General features: G+C 44.0%; 1 protein-coding gene across 1 annotated transcript; it reads right to left on the bottom strand.

The window, feature by feature from the left end:
* Nucleotides 1-1,794: 1,794 nt before the first annotated feature.
* LOC131686918 (patj homolog) lies at nucleotides 1,795-25,542 on the bottom strand. The gene is made up of 3 exons (XM_058970945.1): nucleotides 24,894-25,542; nucleotides 23,367-24,840; nucleotides 1,795-5,048 (listed from the first exon to the last, which is right to left on the bottom strand). Exons 1-3 carry the CDS (start codon nucleotides 25,371-25,373, stop codon nucleotides 4,300-4,302), a joined length of 2,703 nt encoding a protein of 900 aa, XP_058826928.1. The 5' UTR covers nucleotides 25,374-25,542; the 3' UTR covers nucleotides 1,795-4,299.
* Nucleotides 25,543-25,850: the final 308 nt, after the last annotated feature.

Below are 25,850 nucleotides of genomic sequence, written 5' to 3'. Positions count from 1 at the left end.
TAATAAATATCAACATGAGATATAAATTTGATAGCTTTCTGTAATGTCGTTCTGATCGGGGTTGCACAGTGGATTCACTCAATACAAAAGCTGGACAAAACCTCAAAAGAAGTTTAAAATGTCTGAAAATATCATATAAGGGTGCGCTGAACTCGATTTTGATTAAATTAGGAAGCTAAAATGAAAATTGGACAGCCTAGGGTGGTTCTAAGTTTTTTTTTTAAATTTCGCGAATCTGAATACCATCGTAGAAAAAATCATCCCTTCATAGCTCTTCAAGAGATAATCTTCATGTACTAATTTATAAACGTTTAGAATAGTTATAAAAGATAGCATATCTTAAGGTGTTTGATAGAATGCCTTTAATTTTTGTTTTATTGGTTTATTTATTTATAGTTATCGCCAAAACTGTTAAAAGATGACAGGTTTTTTTTTGATTTTGATGAAGATCTCAAATCATGCTCTACTATGCTCTATTCACAGTTGCTCAAAAGATGCATACTGCAGCTAACCCTCTCAATACTTTCCTATTGATTTTCAATTCCAATGATGATATGAATATCTCTCTTTGTGGGTACTGACTTGGTTTTTTGTACGAAAACATTCTGCGCATTTTTACCATATTCCTTCCTATACTTTGCACTGTATGTGTATGCTCTGAAATAAAGGCGTGAGCGTTTTTGCATTAAACTCTAATTAATTTGGAAGTGAATTATTGAGGGAGATTTTGAATTTGATTGTTGATTGTGATAGATTCAATAGGGAGTTTGCACTTGAAAATAAATGTTGCATTGCTGGCCAATAGCTAAAAATCGGGTAAAAAAGAACACTTCTCACAATTACGTGTTTACTTTACATCGGTCATCAGTAAAGCTAACGACCAATACCTACCAAAGAGATAAGATTCATGGCAAGATATAATAATAGTTGCAGTTGATTTGCTTCGTTGGCTTGTATTTATTTGAATTTTTCTATACTGCAGATAACTTTGAAAATGTAGAACCAAGAGTCATAGTTGCAAGACGGTTAAGTCATACTTATATTTGTATCAAGGAAATCGCCCCAAACCCTGAATTTACAAGCAGTGTTCAGAAAAAAAAATCCACCGGTGAATAATAATGCAAAACTTCATGGAATCAAAAAATACCAGGCGTCTCCATGAAAAAACTAATTTTACAAATGTCCAAACATCAACCTTCGGCGCAAAACGGCGCAAGATGGCACTATGATTTTTGAAAACTAGATGAAATTCTGCGTCAGTTGTACTAGATGAGATCCTTTTACCGATAAAGAGATGACACTCTGAATGTAAATAAGTCCGCGTTAAACAACATAGTAAACAACATATTGATTTTATGGGTAACTTTTTAAATACTCATTTTTTTTCTCAAATCGGGATACACCATTGAATTCCTGAGATGATTTTCTATTAGAAACGCCTATATATGTTGTTAAATTAACGTTGTAGTACCTATTAAAGCGAGATGAATTAGAATGAACAAAAACTTTGTCACTCAAATTCTTGCAGATTTTCAAGACCTTGTACGGTTAAAAAAAATGTAGTACTTATATTTTTCAATCGATTGACTCAAAAATTTGGCGAATGCAGCTTTAGGTTATGTACATTTAGAAAAAAATATAAAAGGTGTAAAAATCGACAATAAATTTTGGAGGTATTGACCAGCCCGGCCCCACTGTGCGTTGGTCAGCTTAGGCAAGAGTGATACCTTCACTTTGGGCGCGAAGAACTGTGATATCCCAAAATTGAAATTGAAACAGAACGAACGCAACCGATCGAATTCGCATGCTATTTTATTACGTACCATTAATAAATGTCTCTTTACTGTCATATTGAATATATAATTGCGTAGAATAACTATAAGACTAAGTGGAATGGATTTGTCTAAACATTGTATATAAATAAACTTTCTTTGTAATATATGTACCATTATAGCATTATCATTACTTTCACTTGTAGTTAAGTATTGTGACACCCTTTTCGTTTTGTTATACAACTATTACGCATGTCATCATAAATTGTGATTTTCTTGTTAAATATTCAATTGATTTGTATTATAATACAGAAACAGTAGCCAATCATGGCTTTAAGTACAAACAAGTTGGGAAAAAATGAATTAATTAGTTGTGTAGAAGAAGGTATCTCTATAAAACACCATTTTGCGAAAAACTAAACATAGAAATAAATCTTCCTCGTATCATCATTATTACCATGAACTGTTGTAATGTTGGAATAGTATTATTTTCAAACGATTTATCCACAATAGATTGGTGTTTTATAATTCAGTAACAGGGTTGAATTTTATTTTTTCAACATCGACTCAATTAACCGCCACCAGTCAATCAATACTTTCTATATGAGCAATGAGTAGGTAGGAAAGGACTGTATACTAAGACGGGTGCTGGGTTAATTCCGTATTCTAACTAAGCTGATTGTTCAAGAGAAATAATTGATCAAGAAACGTCATTCGTTTTCTCTAGTCTTTCGATCGAGTTGAGCTACTTTGAACCTGCGTCAAATTCTAGTTCAGTCTATTCTACTGTCTACTTCTTTTATATGTGATCATTTTTATCATGGAAATTGATTTCGAATCTACGAGCAAACCGTCCACGGAACATATGTCCCATGGACGGAACTACTGCTTTTCCTACTTGCCGGCAGATGCACGTACTTTACATTGCTGCTCTAAGCATCGACAAATTCTACAGTTCCATTAAGGTTGCACAGAGAATGCGCAAAATTCGCAAACGAAAAAAGCAGTTTTTTCTACACCGTATGTCAGATCTTCATAAAAATCAATCAGCGTATGTAGAATGTTGTTACAGTACTGCTGATTGATTTTTATGAAGATCTGACATACGGTGTAGAAAAAACTGCTTTTTTCGTTTGCGAATTTTGCGCATTCTCTGTGCAACCTTAAATTTCGATTGCAGTATCCACCGCAAAGTTTCAATTTTGATAACTGTTTATATTGAGAAAATACAGCTCAATTCCGCTAGTCCTGTGAATAGTTTTTTTGATGTGATATACTCACTTTCTATCGAGTTGGTGAATCAAAGAAATATACTATTCCCAGTCTAACGAAGTTTTACTGTAGTTGTTTGATGTTTTGTTCCGTTGGTTTTATATCATATCCGATTAACGTCATAAGTCAGAAACGAATTCACGAATTTGTTTCGACAAAAAGCGCAAATAATGATAAATGTTGAAAATTACATAATTTATTTTGAACTGAGCTATGAGCGTGATTCAAGTAGTTGAAGCTAATGAGAGGCTTGATGGATGGTTATTCCTACACCCTCGGGACGATTAGTGTTTCCAAGTATTTGTAAAATAAATTCAAAATCAATCATCATTGCACCTATGTAGCTCACTGTTTTGAATATAGTGTACTTATCTTCGTATAATGCTGAAAATATACCTTTCCTCGTAAATTACTAATTAAGTAGTTAGTGACACTTTGAAATGAAAATGTTTTTCGGCCAAACGTGTCATAAGGTGAAGCGATTCTTGGGTAACAACAAAGCGTCAGTTATGTTCGTGTTATATCACGGCATCTATGTGCAACTCAAAAGTAGTATACAGATAGGATATATTACGCTCAAATAGGTATCTTTAGAGCTGATAGCATTGTAAACCACTTATTCTGTTTGCTGTTTGTTTTGCTGGATACGATATCCTTAACAATAACAGCGAAACGAAACAGAAACCAAAACTTAATTTTGCAAGAAAAAATAAAATAGTAATAATGTTTTTCTTACTGGTGGAATTCTTATATCGTCCCGTAAGGTAAATGTACTTCTGTTCGACGGCTTAGATCGTAACGATGATTTTAAATTACCATGGAACGGAGACAAAATCGACTTATTGCGAGACAGTGCTGAAGTAGTGCTTTTAGAACATAGTATCAAAAAACTTATAGAAGAATTAATGGATGGATTTTGGATGAGGAGTAAGATAACTTATGTCATGTCGATAGTCAATGGAAAAAAAATAATTAAGTTCATACAAATAAGCATACCGGGTAAGGGCAAGGTTCGCAAACTGCTTACGCCGGTGGCACACGGTTTTGGGACTATGTTTACAGAAAAAAAACCGCGCGTTGTTTTCTGAGAGCTTTTACATGGAAGAATGAGCTTTTCAAGTTCAGAGCAAACTTAAACCAAATATCTGTCGTCCATAATTGAACTAAGATATTCAATAAAATGCCAAAGATCTGATAGCTGCTTATACAAGTCCAAACAGCCCTGTAATCCCTCTCTGCTTATGACTATACGTACTCATTCCATAATAATATCCGGTTTGGTCATGGATAACATACTGCCTGTGGAGATGCGAGTGGCGTCGTTAACGGGATAACTAGCACCCGCACCAGCTTCCCCGCTTTTATCCTCGAAAGCCGATATCGATGAATCCTGCATCGGCAGTGGTTTCGCTACTCCAATCCTGACCACACCTTTCGGAGCACCCTTCAACGCCTGCACAGCTTGATCCAGCGAAGCATTTTCCAAAATAGTGTCATTTACAAACAACAACCTATCGCCAGGAATCAATCGGCCGTCCAATTGAGCAACTCCCCCGGGCACCAATGATCGAATGACGATCAACGTATCATTCGGATCCAGCGGATCCTGATAGTCCAAAATCGAAAACCCGAGCCCACGTTCCCCCTTGACCAGTTCAATGATCTGTGGCTCAGAGCTCCACATCGCCAAACCGGTCAACGGTTCCAAACTTCTGGATTTAATCTTCGAGAACCCATCGCTAGGCCCACCTGTTGTAGCCAGACTTCCGTCACTTTTTGCCTTAACCAAGCGTTCCGACGGGGTCAGGCTACTCTGCAGACCACCAGCTCCGGCACGACTCTTTGCTATCTCTTCCTCCAGGGTGCTGATGAGTGCCTCTTCGGTGAACTGCAACATATCCGCCTCACCACGTCCGCACACCATACAAACGTCCTGCGGTAGTTCCTTCAGAATCGAAACCACCTCCAGGTGGTTCATCCCGAGGAGACGCTGACCGTTGACCTCTGAAAGTGGAACAGAAAACGAAAATCAATTTCGGCAAGTTATCGTAGTTATGTATTTGACAGAACATATTTCGTCTGTGCTTCCTTGTTCGGTTGAAGTCGCTATCGAAGTTTGACTTCAGTGAAAGTGTGGTGAGATATCTTCAAGATAGATTTTTTTTAATGTTCATCTAACAATGTCTCGATAAAACATCTTCAAATTAATGTAATTGAATGAGTCTTCCAATTTCAGATGCGGAAAGGTTAACTCTCTTGAGGTGTTAACTTTTTGTAACGGATGGGGTTCTGGTGGGTCATATCGGCCTGAATTTCAAAATCAATTTTCAAAATAATTTTTAGCTAAATTTGAGCTTTTCTAAAGCCAAATTGTTTGTCAGAGTTTCAATCCTGGTAACTATTACGGATATTAGGAAACGGTGCCAAAGTGGTTCTTGTTGAAATATCTATAATACTATACAAACAAATAAAGAGAGACAGAGATATATGATCGGTCGAAGAGAGGAGGCGATGGCGAAACGTTGAGAGTCGAGGAGTCCCTTTAGTAGGTATTGGGGCTGTATCGGTGATCGCGATACTGTTGGGAATTTGTGATGACGTCATCACAGTTCCTCGATTGTTCGATTCCTGTTCGAGGGCATAGCTTTTCTCATTGTGTCCAATAAAACGGTCAATTTTCACCGTATCTTCATTCTCGCCGATCCGGTCATTCTTTTTCTATTTTCCGTGGGGCATAGTCATAAACCATTAATCAACAAATTTCATAGTTATTACCGTGAAATCCTACAAGTTTGACAATTTTAGAACGATGCCGGGAACAGATAAGGTTTGTTACTGTCGAACAATCGTTTGTTCTGATCAGAACGGTTTTTTTATATTGTACTGTGGGGCATTATAAATATGACAAGAACATAATTGCAGCTACTGAAGATTCAACAAAACACAAACATAAATATCGTTGGAATGCGTATATATTGGCATCCATATCCGTGTTTCGTTCCTAAAAACTAGTACACTCAGGTTTTTTTACGCGGGGGATACGAGCCGCGTAAATGAAAACTGCGTAAATTTCAAAATCCGCGTAAATGAAAACCGCGTAAATTTCAAAATCCGCGTAAATGAAGACCACTTAAATTTAAGAATCCGCGATTAAGGGAACCTCATTGATGGATACCGCGTAAATTCCAAAATCCGCGTAAATGAAAACCGCGTAAATTTCAAAATCCGCGTAAAAAAAAAACCACGTAAAAAAATACCGCGCAAAAAAAACCGCGTAAAAAAAACTTGAGTGTATAACAAAAATATCTGGAGAATTGTGTAATACTCATGTTTGACCGCAACGAAAGCTCGAATCGAGTGCCCCTATTATCACCAATGGTTTGAAATAATCCTTTGAACAATGATGGCAGGCGCTGCTGTAACCAACGACTTTGAATGGGAAGAATTATACAGGGCAGACCCCCACCTTGTCCGTTTAATGGAGATCTCATCTAGGGGCCATATCGTATCGATCACTCGGAGTGATTGATTGTGTTTTTTATCGATGTGGCCCTGTGATTGCCCGAAAAAGTAAGTATTCGGTTACGCTACCGGGAACTTTTTTCGCTCGAGCTCAGCCACCCCGACCATATCAATTCAGTTTTCGCCAACCGGCACTACTCTTACCTCTCCCCCCTCCATGATATAGTTTTAAGCGAATACAGTGTCCCGTCACCCAGTCAGTAGTGCGAAAAACAAGTGATCCAAATCTCACTTCTTGGGGGGTCTCCATAGACTGACCGGACGCCCATCAAAGGAGGCTGCCTTCCACCGAAACCGATCTAAAACACAGATCTACTATAGACTTGCTGCGAAACGTTAAATAAAATGGGGTAAATCGGTGGGGGGTGGGATTGGCACACCGAACTGCACATTAGAGTAAGGTGGCGCAAAAGTACGCACAGTTTTCGTAGAAAACCACAAGAAAATCGGCATGATTACAATTTACATGGAGAAAACCCACTAACTCGCATTTTTGCCGCTAGGTGGTACTGTATGTATTGTATTATCACTGTAAGTAAAAATAAGAAAGATAATTTAATTGTCTACAACTTTGTCGAAGACTGCTAGTGAATCCGGTTTTGTTAAAAGAAGTTATTAAACTTTTAACGAAGTGATGTCTGAGTCAGTTTTGCATGGGGCCTAGCAGTGCATGGTTGTGTATCAGTACTCGATTCCCATGAACTATGCATTTTTGTGTAATAATCTATAGGTTTAGCCCAATAGTATGTTCAGAAGAATTGTAACACATAATACGAGTTATATTTTGGTTGGAAAATTTTAGTTCCCACTGTGACCGCATAGAGGGCGCCAACACTAACTTTTCATTGGAGAGAGATAGAATATCAAGATGTTCGGAAGAATTATTGCAAAATGTCTGTTCTACAACTTTGTGGAAGATACCTAATTTTTATCACTTTCCGTTGAAAAGTTAGTGTTGGCGCCTTCTATGTGGTAAAATGTGGAACTAAAATGTTTTAACTAAAACATATTTACTACAATTCTTCTGAACATACCATAGAGTTAAATCTTACGGTTATTTCACAAAAAGGTTCAGTTGTAGACAATTAAATTATCTTTCTTATTTTCACTTACAGTGATAATACGATACATACAGTACCACCTTGCGGCAAAATACGAGTTGGTGGTTTTTCTCCATGTAAATTGTCGAAAAATCCCATGCAAACTTCAGGCACGTTGGTCCGTTAGCTAGACTTGTCCGATTTGCTTCAAATTTGGAGCAAGTACTCCTGGTGGGACTACGAATCGACTCAGGGGTGAGCCGATAGGGGTCATTTTACCTATACCTAGACCTTTCATTTTACATTTCATTTTTTTTTTCATTTTACCTATACTCTATACCTTTCATTTAAGACTATGTTAATGAAAATTGGTTCAGTCATCACAGAAGTGGCTTTAGTTCTGGAATACGCCCGAAACCCGGATCTTCCGGAATTATCGATAGTGAACAATATATTCGAAAAATCTTTCATTTGCCATCAGTTATCTAGGCCTACGAATCGAAGTTATTCGATGTTCATGTCAATTTATTTTTAACTTTTAGGATTTTACTATTGTACCGGTTTATATGTCAAATTCCTATATGACCGCAATAACCAACCTGTAACTCCGGAACCAAAAGTCAGAAGTGAATGAAATTTCTACAGCAGTTAATGGAAATATTAGATTTTTAATTTGAAATCAATTTTGTAAAAATCGGGCTAGAGTTTACTGGAAAATAGGTGTGACATTAGCTCGGGAACTTGGCGAGATCCCCGGGGGCATCAAGATCTGTCATAGGTAACCAATGTGTTCAAAACTACTTCGATTGATCAATAGTGATCTAGACCCGCAAATCCAAGTAATGTTGAAATATGTATTACATCATTCAGACATCATAGGGTTACCAGTTTGTATGGGAATTTGCTGTGTGATCGCACTCTTCAATCCGTAACTCCGGAACCGAAAGTCCGATCAACTAAAAATTCAATAGCTTCTTATGGGAGCGTTATACCGTTCATTTGAAGCTAAGTTTGTGAAAATCGGTTCAGCTATCTCTGAGTAAATTGAGTGACATTACTTGACACACACACAAACACACACACACACACATTTTGCGATCTCGACGAATGGAATATGACACTCCGGGCCTCGGTTGGAAAATCGATTTTTGGAATGATTGCATTTGTGTAAATCGGTTCAGCCATCTCTGAGAAAATTGAGTGACATTATTTGACACACGCACACACACAAACACAAAGATGATGATGGAGATAACCCAGCTTAATCTCAATCATTGCGACATTGCACAGCAACTGTTGTGGCAGTCGACAACATAAACGAAGTGCGACGTTGCAATTATTCCAGAGCCGTATCTTGTTCCCCACGATAACGGTAACTGGGTTGTGAATAGTGCAGGGATGGCTGCAATACAAGTGATGGGCGGTTTCCCTGTTCAAGAGGTGGTGGATAACACACACGAAGGCTTCGTAATCGCCAGGATCAACGGCGTATTCGTCTGTAGCTGCGACGCTCCCCCAGGGTGGACACCAGAGCAGTACAATCGGATGCTGGACGCACTAACTGACTCGTTAGTCGGACGAACACCGATTGTTATAGGAGGAGACTTTAACGCATAGGCCGTGGAGTGGGGTAGCAGGCTGACCAACGCAAGAGGTTACAGCCTATTGGAAGCACTGGCAAAGCTGGACGTAAGGCTGTGCAACGAAGGTTCCGCTAGCACATTCCGCAAAGACGGCCGGGAATCCATCATAGACGTAACATTCTGCAGCGCGTCGCTGATGGATAACATGAATTGGCGAGTTAGTGAGCAGTATACACATAGCGACCACCAGGCTATCCACCCTACCAACGCGCTGGTTGGGCCACTATCCGCGATGCGTAAAGTGGAGGAGCAGCTCGATACTATAATCGAGTTCACTAACGCGAAGCAAAATATCAGCAAGGAGTTGAAACAGAGCCTGCTAGTGCTCCAGAAGGCTGTTCGTGCCGCAAGACAGGAACAGCAGGCTTACGCCAAGAGGGTGGAGGGTGGAGAAAGGTCCGACAGAGGAACCCAGACAGTGGCCTCCAAGAGGGAGGGAAGGAAGAAGGCCGACATATCTGCCAAGAAACGGCAGATGCCCAGTATACTGGTGGAGTGCCGAGATTGCAGCTCTACGATAAGCCTGCCTCAGAGCTAGACGTAGGATGCAAAGAGCCCGCACCGACGATGCCCTTAACAAGGCCATTAAAAACAGCAAGAGAGCGTGTTTCGACAATTTGAGTGAGAGTGCCAATGCGAATCCGTGGGGTGACGCCTACAGAATCGTGATGGCCAAGACCAAAGGGGGCTCTTCACCCCCAGAACGGTCTCCGGACCGGTTGGCGACGATTATCGAAGTACTCTTCCCGTCTCGAGCCACAAGCCGCGATCATAGCGAACCCGAACATGTACAGGCTTGCTATGCAGAGATGCCTTGACGAGTGCCGTTTCCCCGATAGATGGAAAAGGTGTTGTTGCCGAAGCCCGGAAAGTCGCCAGGCGACCCATCGGCGTACAGACCAATCTGTCTGATCGACACGACTGGCAAATTACTTGAGGATCATCCTCAACAGGCTAACCCCGTAAGGAGAAGGTACGGACGGTCTGTCAAACAACCAGTTTGACTTTCGGAAGGGTAAGTCCACAGTGGACGCTATCAACTCAGTGATAAAGACTGCCGAGATCCAGCGAAATCCAACGAAAAAGGCGAGGCATTCGATACTGTGCGTTAGTGACACTTGACATGAAGAACGCATTCAACAGCGCAAGCTGGGATGCCATCGCGCTCTCGTTACACCGGCTTAGCCTACCGGGGGGTCTGTACCGGATCCTGGAAAGCTACTTCCAGAACCGCGTACAGCTATACGAGACCGATGACGGTCAGAAAAGGGTTCCGATTACCGCCGGAGTCCCGCAGGGCTCGATCCTAGGCCCGGTGATATGGAACCTCATGTATGACGGGGTTCAAGATCGTCGGCTTTGCCGACGACGTAACCTTGGAGGTCTACGGGGAGTCAATCCCTAAGGTAAACTAACTGCAGAACACGCGATCAACACGGTGGAGGAATGGATGAGCGCGAGAGGCCTGGAGCTCGCTCAGCATAAGACGGAGGTAGTTATCGTCAACAACCGCAAGTCGGCACAACATGCAGTTATCCATGTGGGAGAAGTCGTGATCACCTCACAGCGGAGTCTGAAGTCTCTCGGAGTCATTATAGACGACAAGCTGACCTTCGGCAGCCATGTCGACTATACATGCAAGAGAGCGTCGCTGTTGTCGCGGCTCTATCGAGGATGATGTCCAACAGCTCAAAGGTGTGCGCCAGTAGACGTAGGTTACTGGCAGGCGTTGCCGTATCGATCCTCAGGTACGGCGGCCCGTCATGGTCAAGAGCACTGAGGGTAACCAGTTACCTACGGAAATTGGAGACCACCTTCCGCGTGATGTGCCTCAGAGTGATATCTGCCTACTGCACGGTATCACACGATGCATCCTGCGTGATAGCGAGCATGATGCCAGTCGGGCTGGTCATTCGGGAAGATGAGGAGTGCTTCGGGCTACGTGGAAATAGAGGAGCCCGCGAGTGCACCAGGGTGACCTCGGTCGCCAGATGGCAGCGTGAGTGGGATAACTCCTCGAAAGGTAGGTGGACCCACCGGCTGATACCTAACATATCGAGCTGGGTGGGCAGACCCCATGGCGAAGTTCACTTCCATCTGACACAATTCCTGTCAGGCCATGGCTGTTTCCGACAGTACCTCCACAGGTTCGGACACGCGGAGGTCCCAGCCTGCCCGGACTGCCCAGGTGTAGACGAAACTGCCGAACACATACTGTTCGTATGTCATCGGTTCGACGTCGAAAGAAGAGCAATGCTTGACGTCTGTGGCTGGGACACAACCCCTGATAACCTTATTCAGCGGATGTGTCAATCGGTGGAGAAGTGGAACGCAGTCTCGACTGCAACCGCCCAGATTGCCTGTAGGCTACAGGTAATTTGGCGCACCGAGCAACAGACGACGGGCACGACTAACTAGTGATTGGTTAGTTGGAGCGAAAAAGGCCGAGCGCAGAAAAGTGAGTGAATGGTCTGTTCATGCTGAGGCAGGTTTGGCGCAGTGACTGGCAACCGCGTAAGGGGTAAACCCAGCCACCTCGAAGCAAGGCAGAAGAGCGAGTGTATAGGCGTATATGTGGACTGCCTCATGCAAAAATGGGAGGGTCGTAGCGTAGTATGTTGGGACTTAGCTATCGATGCCTCATGGCGTGGCAGAGGAGTGAAAGGGTGAACATCCAAGTCAGTCTCACACACGGTATGTTAGAGGCTAGCACAAAAGTAAGCCTAGCAAGGTATGAAAAAGGTGAGCACACAAGTCCGCCTCGCAAGGAACGAAAAAGGTGAGCACAAAAGTCAGCCTCATGTGGAGTGTTAGAGAGTGAATCAAGGTGCGACAGAGAGAGCACCCAAGTAAGCCTCATACAGGACGTATGAACCCCTGAGCGAGAGTGAATGAGTACATCAAGTACAGCCATCCTCCCAGAAGTAATACCGAGAGGTAGTCCCTGGGGGGAACGATGGTGGAGCCCAATGTAGTTTAGTCGGTATTAATGGCAGCGTCACCATTCGAGCCCGACTCGCCCCCAGTACACCCCGTGTGGTAGCTTGGCATCTACTAATAGCACGTGTACTGGGCTAGTACGTAAATGTATTCTCCATTGTAAAAAAAAGGCTATCCACTACACCATTGGTCGGCGGAATTGTACTGTAACGCGGAGAGTGAGGACTGGCGAGCGGAAGTGGAAAATAAAGGACTTCGACATAAACCTTTTTGGGGAAGCACTTCGTGCTGACAGCGTCACTCCAATTCCGAGCACCGATGAGCTGTCGGAAACCGTAGCGAGGGCGTGCGATGTAACAATGCCGAGGAAAATGGAGCCGAGGAACTATCGGCGTCCGGTGTACTGGTGGAACGAAAGTCTCAGCATCCTCCAGGCTACCTGTCTAAAAGTCAGAAGACGCGTTCAAAGAGTAAGATCAGAGGCGGTCAGAGAAGAGTGTAAAGTAACATTCCGGGCGGCCAGGGCTGATTTAAAACGCGAGATAGTGCTAAGCAAGTCCACCTGCTACAAGGAGCTGTGCAGAGAAGTAGACGCTAACCCCTGAAGCAATGCATATCGTGTCGTTATGGCCAGGATCAAGGGTCCAATGACGCCAGCCGAAATGTACGCTAACTAAAAATTATCGTGGAGGGTCTTTTTTCGAAGCACGACCCAACCGTATGGCCGCCTACACCGTACGTTGATGTAGTCGGTGGAAATGCTGGTGACAACCAAGTTTCCAACGACGAGCTCCTTATTGTGGCAAAAGGGCTGAAAGCGAAGAAAGCTCCCGGACCGGGTGGTATCCCCAACGTGGCACTGAAGACTGCGATCCTGGCGTTTCCGGACATGTTCAGGATAGTCCTACAGAAATGCCTGGACGAAGGCTACTTCCCGGATAGATGCAAGATCCAGAAGCTGGTGTTGCTGCCAAAACCAGGGAAACCACCAGGAGATCCAGCATGGTATCGGCCTATATGCCTGCTGGATACTCTTGGTAAACTTCTGGAAAGTGTCATCCTCAACAGGCTGACGACCTACTCTGAAAGTAAGAGCGGACTATCGCAGAGGCAGCTCGGGTTCCGGAAAGGGATATCGACGGTGGACGCCATCCGCACAGTCATCGAGAGCGCGGAGAAAGCGTCGAAGCAAAAGAGAAAGGGAAACCGCTACTGCACCGTGGTCACGATCGACGTGAAGAACGCGTTCAACAGTGCTAGCTGGGGGGCCATCGCCGCAACGCTGCCACAGAATGCGGGTTCCGGACTATCTGTGCAAGATTCTGGAAAGTTACTTCGTACTGGTCTACGAAACGAACATCGGGAAGAGGTCGATTAGGGTCACGACGGCAGTACCTCAGGGCTCCATACTCGGCCCAACGCTCTGAAATATAATGTACAACGGAGTGTTAACACTGGAACTGCCCAGAGGAGTTGAGATCGTCGGTTTTGCAGATGATGTTGTCCTGACGATAACCGGCGAGACCCTTGGGGAGGTGGTTGATGGCAGAGACAATCCTCATCGTGAACACCTAGATGGCAGACGTCAAATTGCAGCTGGCTCACCACAGCAACTCTAAAAAAATCCAGTGTGTCGAGATCAGCGTCGGGGGGTCCATCCCATCGATGCGTGCGCTGAAGCACTTGGGTGTGATGGTCGACGATCGGTTAAATTACAACAGCCATGTCGACTATGTATGTGAGAAGGCTGCGAGGACAATTAACGGATCATGACGAATCACGGAAGAGCAAGAGACGTCTCCTGGCGGGTTCCTCATCCTCAATACTGAGGTATGGCGTACCGGCCTGGGCTGCTGCGCTGAACTCAAAGCGGAACCGGACGAAGTTGACAAGCACGTTTCACCTAATGGCTGTTCGTGTCGCGAGTGCGTACAGAACGATATCGTCGGTGGCGGTATGTCTAATTGCCGGGATGATTCCCATCTCCATCACTCTTGCTGAGGACGTGGAATGCTACCAGCGGAGAAATGAACGTAATGCAAGGAGACTGGTCCGGGTGGACTCGTTGTCTAAGTGGCAGCAACAGTGGTACAACGCGGAGAAAGGAAGGTGGACCCATCGACTCATCCCAAATGTGTCTGCTTGGGTACATAGAAAATATGGAAAGCTGAACTTCCATTTGACGCAGTTTGTGTCAGGGCACGGATGCTTCCGAAAGTACCTGCATCGGTTTGGACACGCTTCGTCACCCCTTTGCCGGAGTGTGTGAACGTGCAAGAGACGCCGGAACATGTAGGCTTCGAATGCCCTAGATTCGAGGAAGTCCGAAGGGGTATGCCTGGTGTGACAGTGGACAATATCATCGAAGAGATGTGCTGCGACGAGCGTATCTGGCACGCTGTCAACAGTGTGGTTATGAGTATACTCTCCGAGCTGCAGAGGAAGTGGCGAAGGGACCAACAAAGTAGACCCACTGGCTAGAACGCCGCCGGGAAACCACAAATCGGGTTTCGGGAGAAATTCCTCCACCGGGGAACTCTCCGGCGGTGTACACTAGGTCCATCGCCGGGGACCAATTGAGTAGTACGCGATATAGCACTAGGTTAGGGTCGTCGGGGCGCCAGTGAACCGGACGTCAGGCTTCACCGGAATCGCCGGACCGACCTCGACACTCTACCGGGTAGCTCGTGAGTAGGCTAGATCCACCGTCGGGGATTAGACCGAGTAGACCGTGTCGAATAGCTAGCAGTGGGTCGTTGGGGCGCCAGTGAACCGGACCTGGATAGACCTCGCTGGATAGACCTCAGCACCTACTGGCTGGCCCGTTGAGTAGGCTAGCTCCACCGCCGGGGACTACACCGAGTCGACGAAGCGGGGAGCTAAATGGCTCACAGAAAGGTACATCGGGTCGGGAGCAATCCACCGCCGGGGAATTCACGGTAGGGTAGATTCGCCGCCGTGGTCTACCCGACAGAATCGTGACGAAAAGGGGAGCTAATTGGTTCACGAGATAAACACCGGTACAGAGAGAAATTCCGTTGCCGGGGAATTCTCAGTCGGAGTAGGATAATATCCGAGTTCATCTCGATAAAGCTGGGAGCTAAATGGCTCAAGGAAGCGGGTATCGGTGTCGGGGGGAATTCCTCCGTCGGGGAACTATCGGTCGGAGGAGTGTGAGTTCATCGTTGGGGACTATCCAAGTAGATCGTGATAAGGCTGGGAGCTGAACGACTCACGGCAACACGAGCTAAATGGCTCAATGAATAAGCACCTAAACCGCTCACGGGGACGAGAGCTAAACGGCGACGTAGATAGATGGAGACAATAAGCAAGAGAAGAGTCGAGATTTAGATCAAAGCTCATAGGTCGAGCCACTCCATGAACCAAGCGAGGCTCTGAGATAGAGCAGAAGAAAGAGGTGCGACGAAAGCACAACGAACCCCAACCCCCCGAAGTAATACGATGACGTAGTTCCGTGGGGAAGAAGGGCGTAAAAAGTAAGGAATGTTTTTAGTGGTTAGGCACGAACGTGAGTCGTGAGTCCCACATAGTGCTAATACACTACTTTGAAGCTTTTTTAACCTTACTATAAAAACACACACACACCAACCCACACAGACATTTTGCGATCTCGACTAACTGAATCGAATGGGATATGACACTGGGCCCTCCGGGCCTCGGTTGGAAAATCGATTTTTGGAGTGATTGCATAGCTTTTCTTTATATCAGAAAGGCAAAAACCATAGAGCGCATGGTTAATGGAAGGCTGATATCTTTCCTGGACGAAAACAGCCTGCTGGACTACCGGCAATTCGCCTTCGCATACCTCGGTAACATAGTCAGACAGGCTCCGAGAATCAACATGCGGACATCTATAATTAATATCAACAGACACAGTGTGGTCCTAATGATAATTTCTTAATCTATTTAAAAAGTCAAATTGTAATCTGCTACGTGGAATGTGAAGATCGAACTCGGATGAAACTCTGTTGAAGGTCCGCTGCAAACCAATGATGGCACCGTTTACTCCATAGTTAGTCTGGCGAAGAGGTAATCGGAGGAATAAATTATTGCGAAGGGCGCGAGGGCGAACGTTCATGTTTATCGCACTAAGAAGCTCGGGGCAGTCAATTCGATCTTGCAAAATATCCGAAATCGTCATAGCACGGAATAGATCCCGTCGCACTCGACCAATCGACGAAGGGCAAACCGAACAAATCTGCGCTGTACTGTCTCAATTCGATGGACACCGTTGAGATAATGAGGGTTCCACACAACTGAACAATATTCCAGAGTTGATCGAACGAGTGAGCAGTAGAGAGATTTCAAGCAGTAAATATCTGAAAAGTGCTTAGATATTCTCATTATGAACCCCAAACAGCGTGATGCCTTTGCGACAATATAGCTGATATGCTGTTTAAACGTCAGTTGTTCATCGAGAAAAACTCCGAGATCTTTGACGCAATTCGCTCTGTCAATTGTGGATTCAGCTAGACAGTAATCGAATCGAATAGGCGTTTTTTTTCCTCGAGAACGTAATGACCGTACATTTCTTGGGGTTTAGGGTCATTCGGTTGATCTCGCACCATTCCGCAAAGGTTTCCAGTTGGCGTTGAAGAAAAGCTGCATCATCAGTATTCCGGATTCTATGGTATAACTTGAGGTCGTCGGCGAAAGACAACCGTGGTCCTTCTAAACAAAAGTTAACGTCGTTGAAATACAGAAGAAAAATCAATGGACCGAGATGGCTGCCTTGCGGAATACCAGATGAAGCAAAGAACTCTTCGGATACACAATCACCTATCTTGACTGCTAGACGACGATCACTGAGATACGATTGCATCCAACGGAGAATATTAGTACCAAAGCCAAGTCTATCCAAATTTGCCACTGCAATAGCGTGATTTATCTTGTCAAAAGCAGCTGAAAGGTCCGTATAGATAACGTCAGTTTGAAGGCCGTCCGACATAGCATCTGTAACGTATGTTGTGAACGACAGAAGATTCGTAGATGTTGAACGTTTCGGCATAAATCCATGCTGAGTCTCGGAGATATACTGTTTGCAGTGGCTGGAGATGGGTTCCAACACAGCCATTTCAAACAGCTTAGGAACTGCGCTTAGCGTTGTAATACCACGGTAGTTGTCAACTATCTTTTTATCACCTTTTTTGTGAACTGGAAACATGAAGGAGGATTTCCAGAGTTCGGGAAATACTCCGGTTGTTAGCGACAATTGAAACAGATGACAAAGAGGTTCAATTAGACCGGCTGAGCATTTTTTTAGAATAATAGTTGGTATACCATCTGGGCCTGCCGAGGTTGAAGCCTTCATCAGTTGTACCATATTATTGTCGATATTGATAGAGTTCAAAGACTGGTATGATTGAGGCACATTGAGAGCCGCGCGTGAAGCCTGGGTCGGTGTCAGTTCCTCGTTGGAGAAAACACTCGCGAACTTTTCAGAGAATAGTTGGCAGATCTCCTGTAAACTAGAGCTCATACGTCCTCCATAGCTCATCATTGAAGGCAACCCGGATTCCTTTCTTTGCTCGTTTACATGCTTCCAGAATGTTTTAGGTTCGGACTTCAACTCACGTTGCACGTTTCGCAAGTAATCGGCATGGCAACGCTTCGATGTCTTTTTATAGACTTGGTTAACATGAACGTAGTGTTGTCGCAGCACGTAGCCCCCAAACTTGGAGTACTTCTTCAGAGCGGCTCTTTTAGTCGCTTTTAACCGTCTCAGCTCGGCAGTGTGCCACGCTGGGTGCTTATATTGAAGGCCACTTCTTTTGGGTACATAGCGATCGATAGCATAGCTCATAACATTGGAGAAGGTCTGCAACGTTGACATCATCATTGTCGAGAATTTCAGTCCAGTGGATATTCGACAGGAAGTCAATAATGCTATTGTCGAGCTCAGGATCGCTTCACGGTACATATATGCATACGTTTGAAGTTGGCTGAAAGCCTTCATGTATCAACCAGTAAATTGCTCAAGGAAGCATATATTGAGAGTGGGCGAATTACCCAATAATAACAAAAGGCCTCATGATAGCCGTAATTACTCATCGACGCTCGTGTCCCAAGCTGCATTAATTGCACCATTCATACGGTGGTCTAAGCTTCCACCAGGGACGAGACTCCAGGTAACTGGTGAAATTTATGATAGTAAGTTACTTGGCAAGGACCATGAGGAAATGCGAAGAAAGCAATTATCGTCTAGAAGGGACGATAGTAATAAAACTCTCAGACGGTTGCCAAATAATACAGCATTGTGTACGTAGGCGATCCCGGCGAGGCGCAAGTACCGCCACGAAGGCCTAAAAGAAAAAAATAATAATAAAGTGATCTAGCGACGGTCCTGAGAAAAAATCCAACGTAAAGGTATCCGGCCTAGACCGATACCAAATAGATAATTTTACCCGCGCCGAAAGATATAGAATTGATTTGTTTACCAGCGCAAAGGGTTTAGGATTTGAATTGTTTACCCACCCTAAAACAGTCTAGAAGGCAGGAACATAATTTGCCGGCCGTACCGAATGGACGGCGGAAGGGAATAAAAAACACATCACGGTAGGAGTGAGCGAAAAGGGTGGATAGCTAGAACTAAGTAGGTAGGTGAATAGTTAGATTAGGAATTTGTATATATAGTTTTAAGAATATGAAATTAAATTAGTCGTTCAGTCGCTTTTTTCCCATAGCAGAGGTTTAGTCGTTTTTCTTTCTAAGTAGAAACCGATGACACGTTTTTTTTTTCTTTGTAGTGATTCGCAGTTAAAGAGGTCCCTACCAGCGCCCAGCAGACGTCAATCAAACCAACAGAGGAGTTGGTAGTGAAGTATACTTTATCATATAATCTATTTCTTTTTCTCCTTTCCAAGGTACAACCCGCTAGGAAAACCGTAGTCATCATAAGTCGTACTTCCGGCTTATGACCTGCTAGATTTCCCTCCGGGTAAAAGAAACTTTAAAAACCAAAAATAAAATAAATTCTTTATCAAATCCATTAAGGAAGCAAGTGCGAAGCTCAGTAACACGTCGTTGCTAAGCTAGAACCAAGTCGGTTCTAAATCCCAACGACAGCTATTATAGTTGGCTTTTCTAAAATTATAGCTGACGGTGTCAGAAGCATTGCAGTCATGCTTCACTCGAATCGCTTCAAGCAATATATGCAGGGGAGGGTGGTGTCTAACAGACTTTACCAGGGGAAACGGTGCTGCGGTAACTTTTGGCGCGTAGTCAGATTTGCTCGAAAAACAGAGATCAAGGATTCTGTTGTTCTCGTTCACCACATTATTCGTTTGGCGCAGCAGATTTAGACTGTAGCAGTCAAGCAAACTGGTGATACCAGCATGAAAAGATGACAGTTCGGGATCAGCGAACATAAATCCGTCAGAAGCAGAGCGCCATTTTAATCCGGAGAAATTGAAATCACCAACAATCAGGATCTCATCAACCGGGCTTGCTTGAGCGGAAATCCGTTCCAGTGACTCAGTATGTGAATCAATCAATGTCGAATCGCGAGTGCGGTCCGGTGGAAGATAAACCCAGAGGCGACGCGTCGGTACGTTCAACCTGTTCATTGAACAGGTAAGCCAAATCAGACAAACCGAAACCCATTTCAAGTTTAAATTAACTGTAGAACCCGGCAAAATATTTTCAATGAAGGGAGAAATAAAACACTAAAGTTATTCAGATTTGAACGGTAAACCAACCGGTCTCCAGTAAAATTTCAGAAAATGGTTTCACCAGTTCATCCTCAAACATGCACGCATCTCGTACTCTCACCGTACGCTTTGGAGGGAGCAGCAGCATGGGTGATGGCTGCAACAGCAGCCTGAGAGCCATGAACGACGGTTTTTTTCTATTCTCTTTTGCACCGGTTCAAATCAAATATTGAACCAGCGTGCGGTGTAGCGATGTCCATTTGCTCGTTAGAGCTCTGTGTGCGAAACGAGAGCGCTTTTTAATTTTCCATTTTTTTGACGGTGGAACCACGCCCTTGGGACTTATTAGTTATAAGCACTTATGGGTTTGGTTGGTTCAACGAAAGTAATGAACCATCTTTCTTTTTCGTAGAAATTGTTTGTTCTTTGCATTTACACATTGAAAACATGTCTACTGAAAATGTAAAATGGACATAATGGATTTCATCCGAATCGTTTCACATTCTATTGCCATAATGTTAAAAGTCTCGTTCTTACGACATTTTTCGAGAAAAATTAATTTTTTGGTATTGCATATGGAACATTTAAATTTCTCTCCTGTTTGGTAGAATTAATAGATGATTTCAAACAGGTTAATAAATGTTTCAACCTATCTTATACAGAAGAAGGAATAATTCTATGTGTAAAAAATAAGATTCTACATTGGAGGTTAATTCGAATCAATAATGCCTTTAGATATGGTTGTTGAAATTTAAGTTGAGAAATCTTTTTCAATACGAAGTAAGTGGTTGCCTATACGGATGTAATATATCTTTTTTGCTTTTTCTGCGGGACTCTCTTGAATTAGGTTTTCCACAAGATGTTTGTTTGATAATTCACCGATGGGTTTTGACAACAAATTTGTTTTGCTCATCTCCTGCGATCAGAAAAACCCGTCCGCCGAACATCTTTCGTTGGCACTATTCGTTTGATGTTAGAATCGTCGAATTTGAGGGATTTTGTGGTATTGAACAGGTTGACGGTGGAACCACGCGTCGCCTCTGGGTAAACCACGCAAAGAAAAAGTGCGTAGCCAGCCAGTTTGATTCGCACCCACACCTGCTCGACACAGACCCTCAAAGTATCGTCAATCAGTTGCGCTTTCAATCGACGATGGATAGCCACAAGTACCCCGCCGCCGGTAGCCTTGAGACTGTTGCGTGAGCTGCGATCAGTTCGGAAAACATCGTAGTTGGCACCAAATGCTTGCACTGACAGAGTGCTATCGCTAAGCCACGTCTCTGTGAGGGCGATTATGTCGAAGCATTCATCCGAACTTGCTACCAAATAATCTTCGATTACTGAATTCATACCACCGGCATTCTGGTAGTATATTTGTAGGTTTGAATGCCGCGATTGATTGCCGTTGGTATCGATTTGGAAGACCCCTTCACCACTCCTGCACACAGGACCGGGACGACTGGTGAACGCTGGCTGCAATGGCTCGAACATCGCGGAGTTTACGTTCTAGCCGTCACTGTTTTGTTGATGAGCAGCATGTTCGCAGTCTCACCTAAAGGTATGTACATTAGGGTGGGGCAAAATGATCCGTTTTTTCAGAACAGCACTTTTTTGGTTCCATTTGGGGTCCCAAATAACTGTAAAATGTGGGATCAATTGGTTTTGATCTGACGTAGCGCATTGCGTTGGAAATTTGTATGGAAATTGGTATGGGAAAACTTACTTTTTTGCATTTTCCATTCTAGAGGGTACAATTCTACAGAGTACAATTCATCTTGCAGTATGCCAACAATTAGATAAAAGGGTAGTCCAGGATATGCTGAACAACTTTGCATAAGGATGTATGGTCAAAACCAATCGACCCCAAATTTTTCTTTTTTTGTGAGCGGGTTGATAGGACTGCAACTTATAGCTTAAGGAATCTCGGTCCGCCCCCCAAGGGGAAAAAAATTACAAAATTATTAGCAACTTTCTGCCTATTAAACACCGATCCTCAGGAGGAGGACTAACTCGAAAGGGCTGCTTATCATTACTGAGAGCCGGTGTGCTTGGTCGAAGTTAATAATCGAGTCCTGAATAATTAACTGTCTCCTTGGTGCCAGTCCTGCACTCCTTTCTTGAACTAGCCTCATACCCAAGGTCAAAAGAATCGACAACTAGCAGGGTCAACATGTCCCCCACCCAAGCTAATTGATCAACTTGCAAGTAACAACCAGCCAAGAAGACTTCCGAATGAGAATGGACCACGCCAGTCGAAGGCCACAGCGCCATCTCGTACAGTTCCTGAAATTAGATGTTTGTTAGTGCTACTTACACATTTCATTTAAATGGTGTGATCATCAAGAATACGTCAGATAACCTTAACTGACCCCTTCGACACCAGTTCGTAGCAACATTTGATGTTGCTCCAAATGTATGTGATATCCAAGACTGACTTGGATAGTTCCATCGAGCCTAGTTTACATAACTAGACTCACTGTTCTCCATTCACCCACGAAAACTTCTCAACCGATTGAATATCCGGATCCGGACCCCCCGGACGACCCCTCTGGATCCACCCATGTCGGAGTAGGTTAGATTGAAGACCGATAACTATTCGACTAGATCGCGACATTGTTGAGAGGTAAATGGCTCAAAGTACGCAGAGAAGCTTAGCCGTTCATGTTAGGAAATAAAAGAGCATATTGGAGTTGGAAGAAAATCCGCCACCGGATACACATCGTAATACCAAAAAAAAAACACGAACATTTAACATAAAAGAAGGAGTGCAAGAGCAGGAGCACTAATTCTCCCGCAATAAATTGGTCCCGGGAGGATGAGTATACGAAGAAACACGAGTTTAGTCAACAGGCTTATTTCAAAGTATCGCACTGCGTCAAATTATACAGTCGACTGGTACTCGGTTATTTTCTAAGGAATCTTATGAAGTAGCCGCATAACAGTCCATTTATAATTTTTAGCACAATGATTGAATGTTTAGTTTTAAGTTCTGTTATATTGCAAACTTGGTTGTCTTATTCATCGAAAAATTCGCATGAAATTAGTGGAAAATTAACTGAAAATTCAAGTATCAAACAGAATGCTCCGCCATTGACGCAGCGTCTCGTCCACTTAGAAACATTTCAAAGACATCGTGACAACAACATCTCGCTCGTTACAGATAGCCATCCATGGCTTGACCCGCTTTCCAAGTGAGAATTTTGTCGCTTTGTCAGTGACGGAGTAATTTGTTAAGCTTTCACAGAGAATGGGCGAAAATCGAAAACGAAAAAAGCAGTTTTTTACCCCACCGTATGTTAGATCATCATAAAAATCAATCAGCTTATGTAGCATGTTGTCACAGTACTGCTGATTAATATTTATGAAGATCTATCTTTATGTGGAAAAAACTTTTTTCGTTTTCGATTTTTGCCCCTGTTCTGTTCAACATTAACCCTTTAGAACGTGCATGTTCTTCAAGACGAGGGACACAGTATAGAAGAATCATAAAATAACCGAAAAACTCACCGAGTAATTCATCACCGGACCGCAGTAGTCCATTCTGTCCGACGGGTCCCTCCGGCAGTATCGATCTGATGTAGTGATGTGGCCGTACTTCTTTACCCCCTTCGACGTCGACTGTTCCTTCGAGGGATATTCCCAACCCACTGCAAGCGTTGAATTTTCGTATATTAGCTACAATGATTTTCACGTTCGAACCGAGAATGCTATTCCATTTCTTAGCGATGAATGCCTCCGTTTCCTCAGTAACCTTCAACGAACTGCGCTGTTTGCCGTGACTGGCAAAGGCAGCCGAACTCGTACCTTCCGCCAGCAGCAGGTCCAGATTTGCCTCCCCCGATGACGGAGGTATAATTGAAGTTTCCTTAATCTTCTCACGATATTCATTGCTATCCATCGAATCCTTAGCGCGGGCAAGTTTCTTGTGGGCCATCATCGTCTCTAGCTGCTGGTCTGGTTCACCCATCATCATAAGATTACTTTCGTCATCGCTAAAACTATTGTTGAACCGTTTGTCAACGGCCCGAGGCACGATATCCAGAATGTTGCTTCCGTACTTGGATAGATCACCACCTGGAGTAAGGGCAGGAGGCGGCGTAGCAGGAGTCGGTGGTTTCATCTCGTTCGCAGCGATGGCCTGTTGCAGCTGGTCATATTTTGGACCACGGAGGTAACGCTCCAAGCAAAGTTTGACAACGTGACCACTTTGCTTCAGCACATCCACTGCCTGGTGATTGGAAAATCCATGCAGTGACTGACCATCCACTTCGATGATCCGATCGTTAACTTGAATTTTTCCGCTAAGATCCGCAGCGCTTCCAGGTGAAACGCTTTTGACAAAAATTCCCGACAGCTCTTCCTTCTCGCATACATAGCCAGCGATCGTGATACCGAGCCCGTTTTGATCTTTCATCAATTCAACAGTGAACACTTCTGTTTCCGGGAACTCTATTGGACTGGCTTTTTCGAAAACACTCGGTTCCAGATTGCCAATCGAATAAACGCTAAAAATTTCTGAAAATCCCGAATCGGCTAGATATTGTTTCAACTTCAATGGATCAGATAGCAAGATCGTTGGAACAATGGCCGAGTTGTCATACTCTTCGATGGCACCATTGTTGGCATCTATAGGTCTAGCAACAACCAACTGAACATGAGTTCCGGATTGGCGAAGAACCGATGCAACCTGCTCCGAGATCATCTCATGCAGGTTAACATCACCAATCTGAAGTATCTGGTCGCCGGACTGTAGTCTTCCGTCACGATCCGCAACACCACCGGCCAAGATTGTTTTAACCGTTACTCCGGTAGCACGAGCTCCAATAATACCGAACCCAAGTCCGGTTCCATCATTGACCAACTCAATATCCAGAATCCTTGACCATTCGGGCACATCGAGCAGATCCGTTGCTGATTTATGGGCATCGTACATACCCTGGTGGATTAATGTGTCATCTTGGGAGTCGTGATTTTGCTGATCCTACAATAGCAAACTTTAAGCAAATCGAATTTTTATTCCACCTAAAAACTCACCTCCTCGGCAGTCTCCATTAGCTCGTTAGTCCTTTTCAGTGGAGCTGGATGCGATTGAGTCTGCGGCAACCCCTTCTGCGAACCTTGCAACGAATGATCCATCACGTTCAATCTCTGCTGTTGTGTCGGAGCTGGACTACCCGGGGAAATCTGCGCCGATGGAACCCGCTGTTCGTCCGGATATTCTGCATCGAATAAGTCCGATGCTGGTGGAACATTCAGCACCAACTCTCCGCTATTGGCAATATCGAAATCCCCCGGCAGTATCGACGGATGCTGCGTTATTTGAGTGTTCAACTCCGCCAGCGAATCCTGGATTTGTACAATATTTCGGAAAACCGGATCCTGCAGCAAATCGATTATCATTTTCAGATCGTCCATCACATTCAGCTGCAGCTTGTTCGGTTCCATCTCCTCCACCGTCTGCTTGATGATTTCGATCTGCTGCAGTGCGCTGGACACATCCTGGGAGAGGTGCATTTTTGCGCGGTTGGCACTGACGATAGCTACTCGTATAGTCGATTCACAGATACCACATTCGAAGTGTTGATTTTTCTACGTGGTATCACAAGATTTTACATAGAATTTTCACTTTTTTTTCAGCGAATGTTTACGTGCACGGAAGATACCAGTGGAATTTTTCAATGATTTTTTTTGACAACTGTTGTTTGATGACACATCGTTCAGCTGACAAACTCGGGGGTAGTACTAGCACCGTTCTATTTCGTGCAGTACTAGCGACTGAAACATTTCACCGATTGCAGCGTAGGGGAGACAGGGCAGGGATATGCATGGCTGGTACTTTACAATCTGTAACGGTCAATTTCTTCACTGGATGAAAACCGCTTTTCGCTGAAAACCAGTTTTCAAGTTGCTATGGTAACCAATTAGCCGAAAACCGATTTTCAACGAAAACCGGTTTTCATCCAAGTTAAGAAATCGGCCGTAACTGTTTTA

Source organism: Topomyia yanbarensis, chromosome 3 (assembly GCF_030247195.1).
Source record: "Topomyia yanbarensis strain Yona2022 chromosome 3, ASM3024719v1, whole genome shotgun sequence".
NCBI lineage: Eukaryota > Metazoa > Arthropoda > Insecta > Diptera > Culicidae > Topomyia > Topomyia yanbarensis.
The sequence above is the reverse complement of the archived record's forward strand: the minus strand, read 5'-3'. Positions and strand labels throughout refer to the sequence as shown.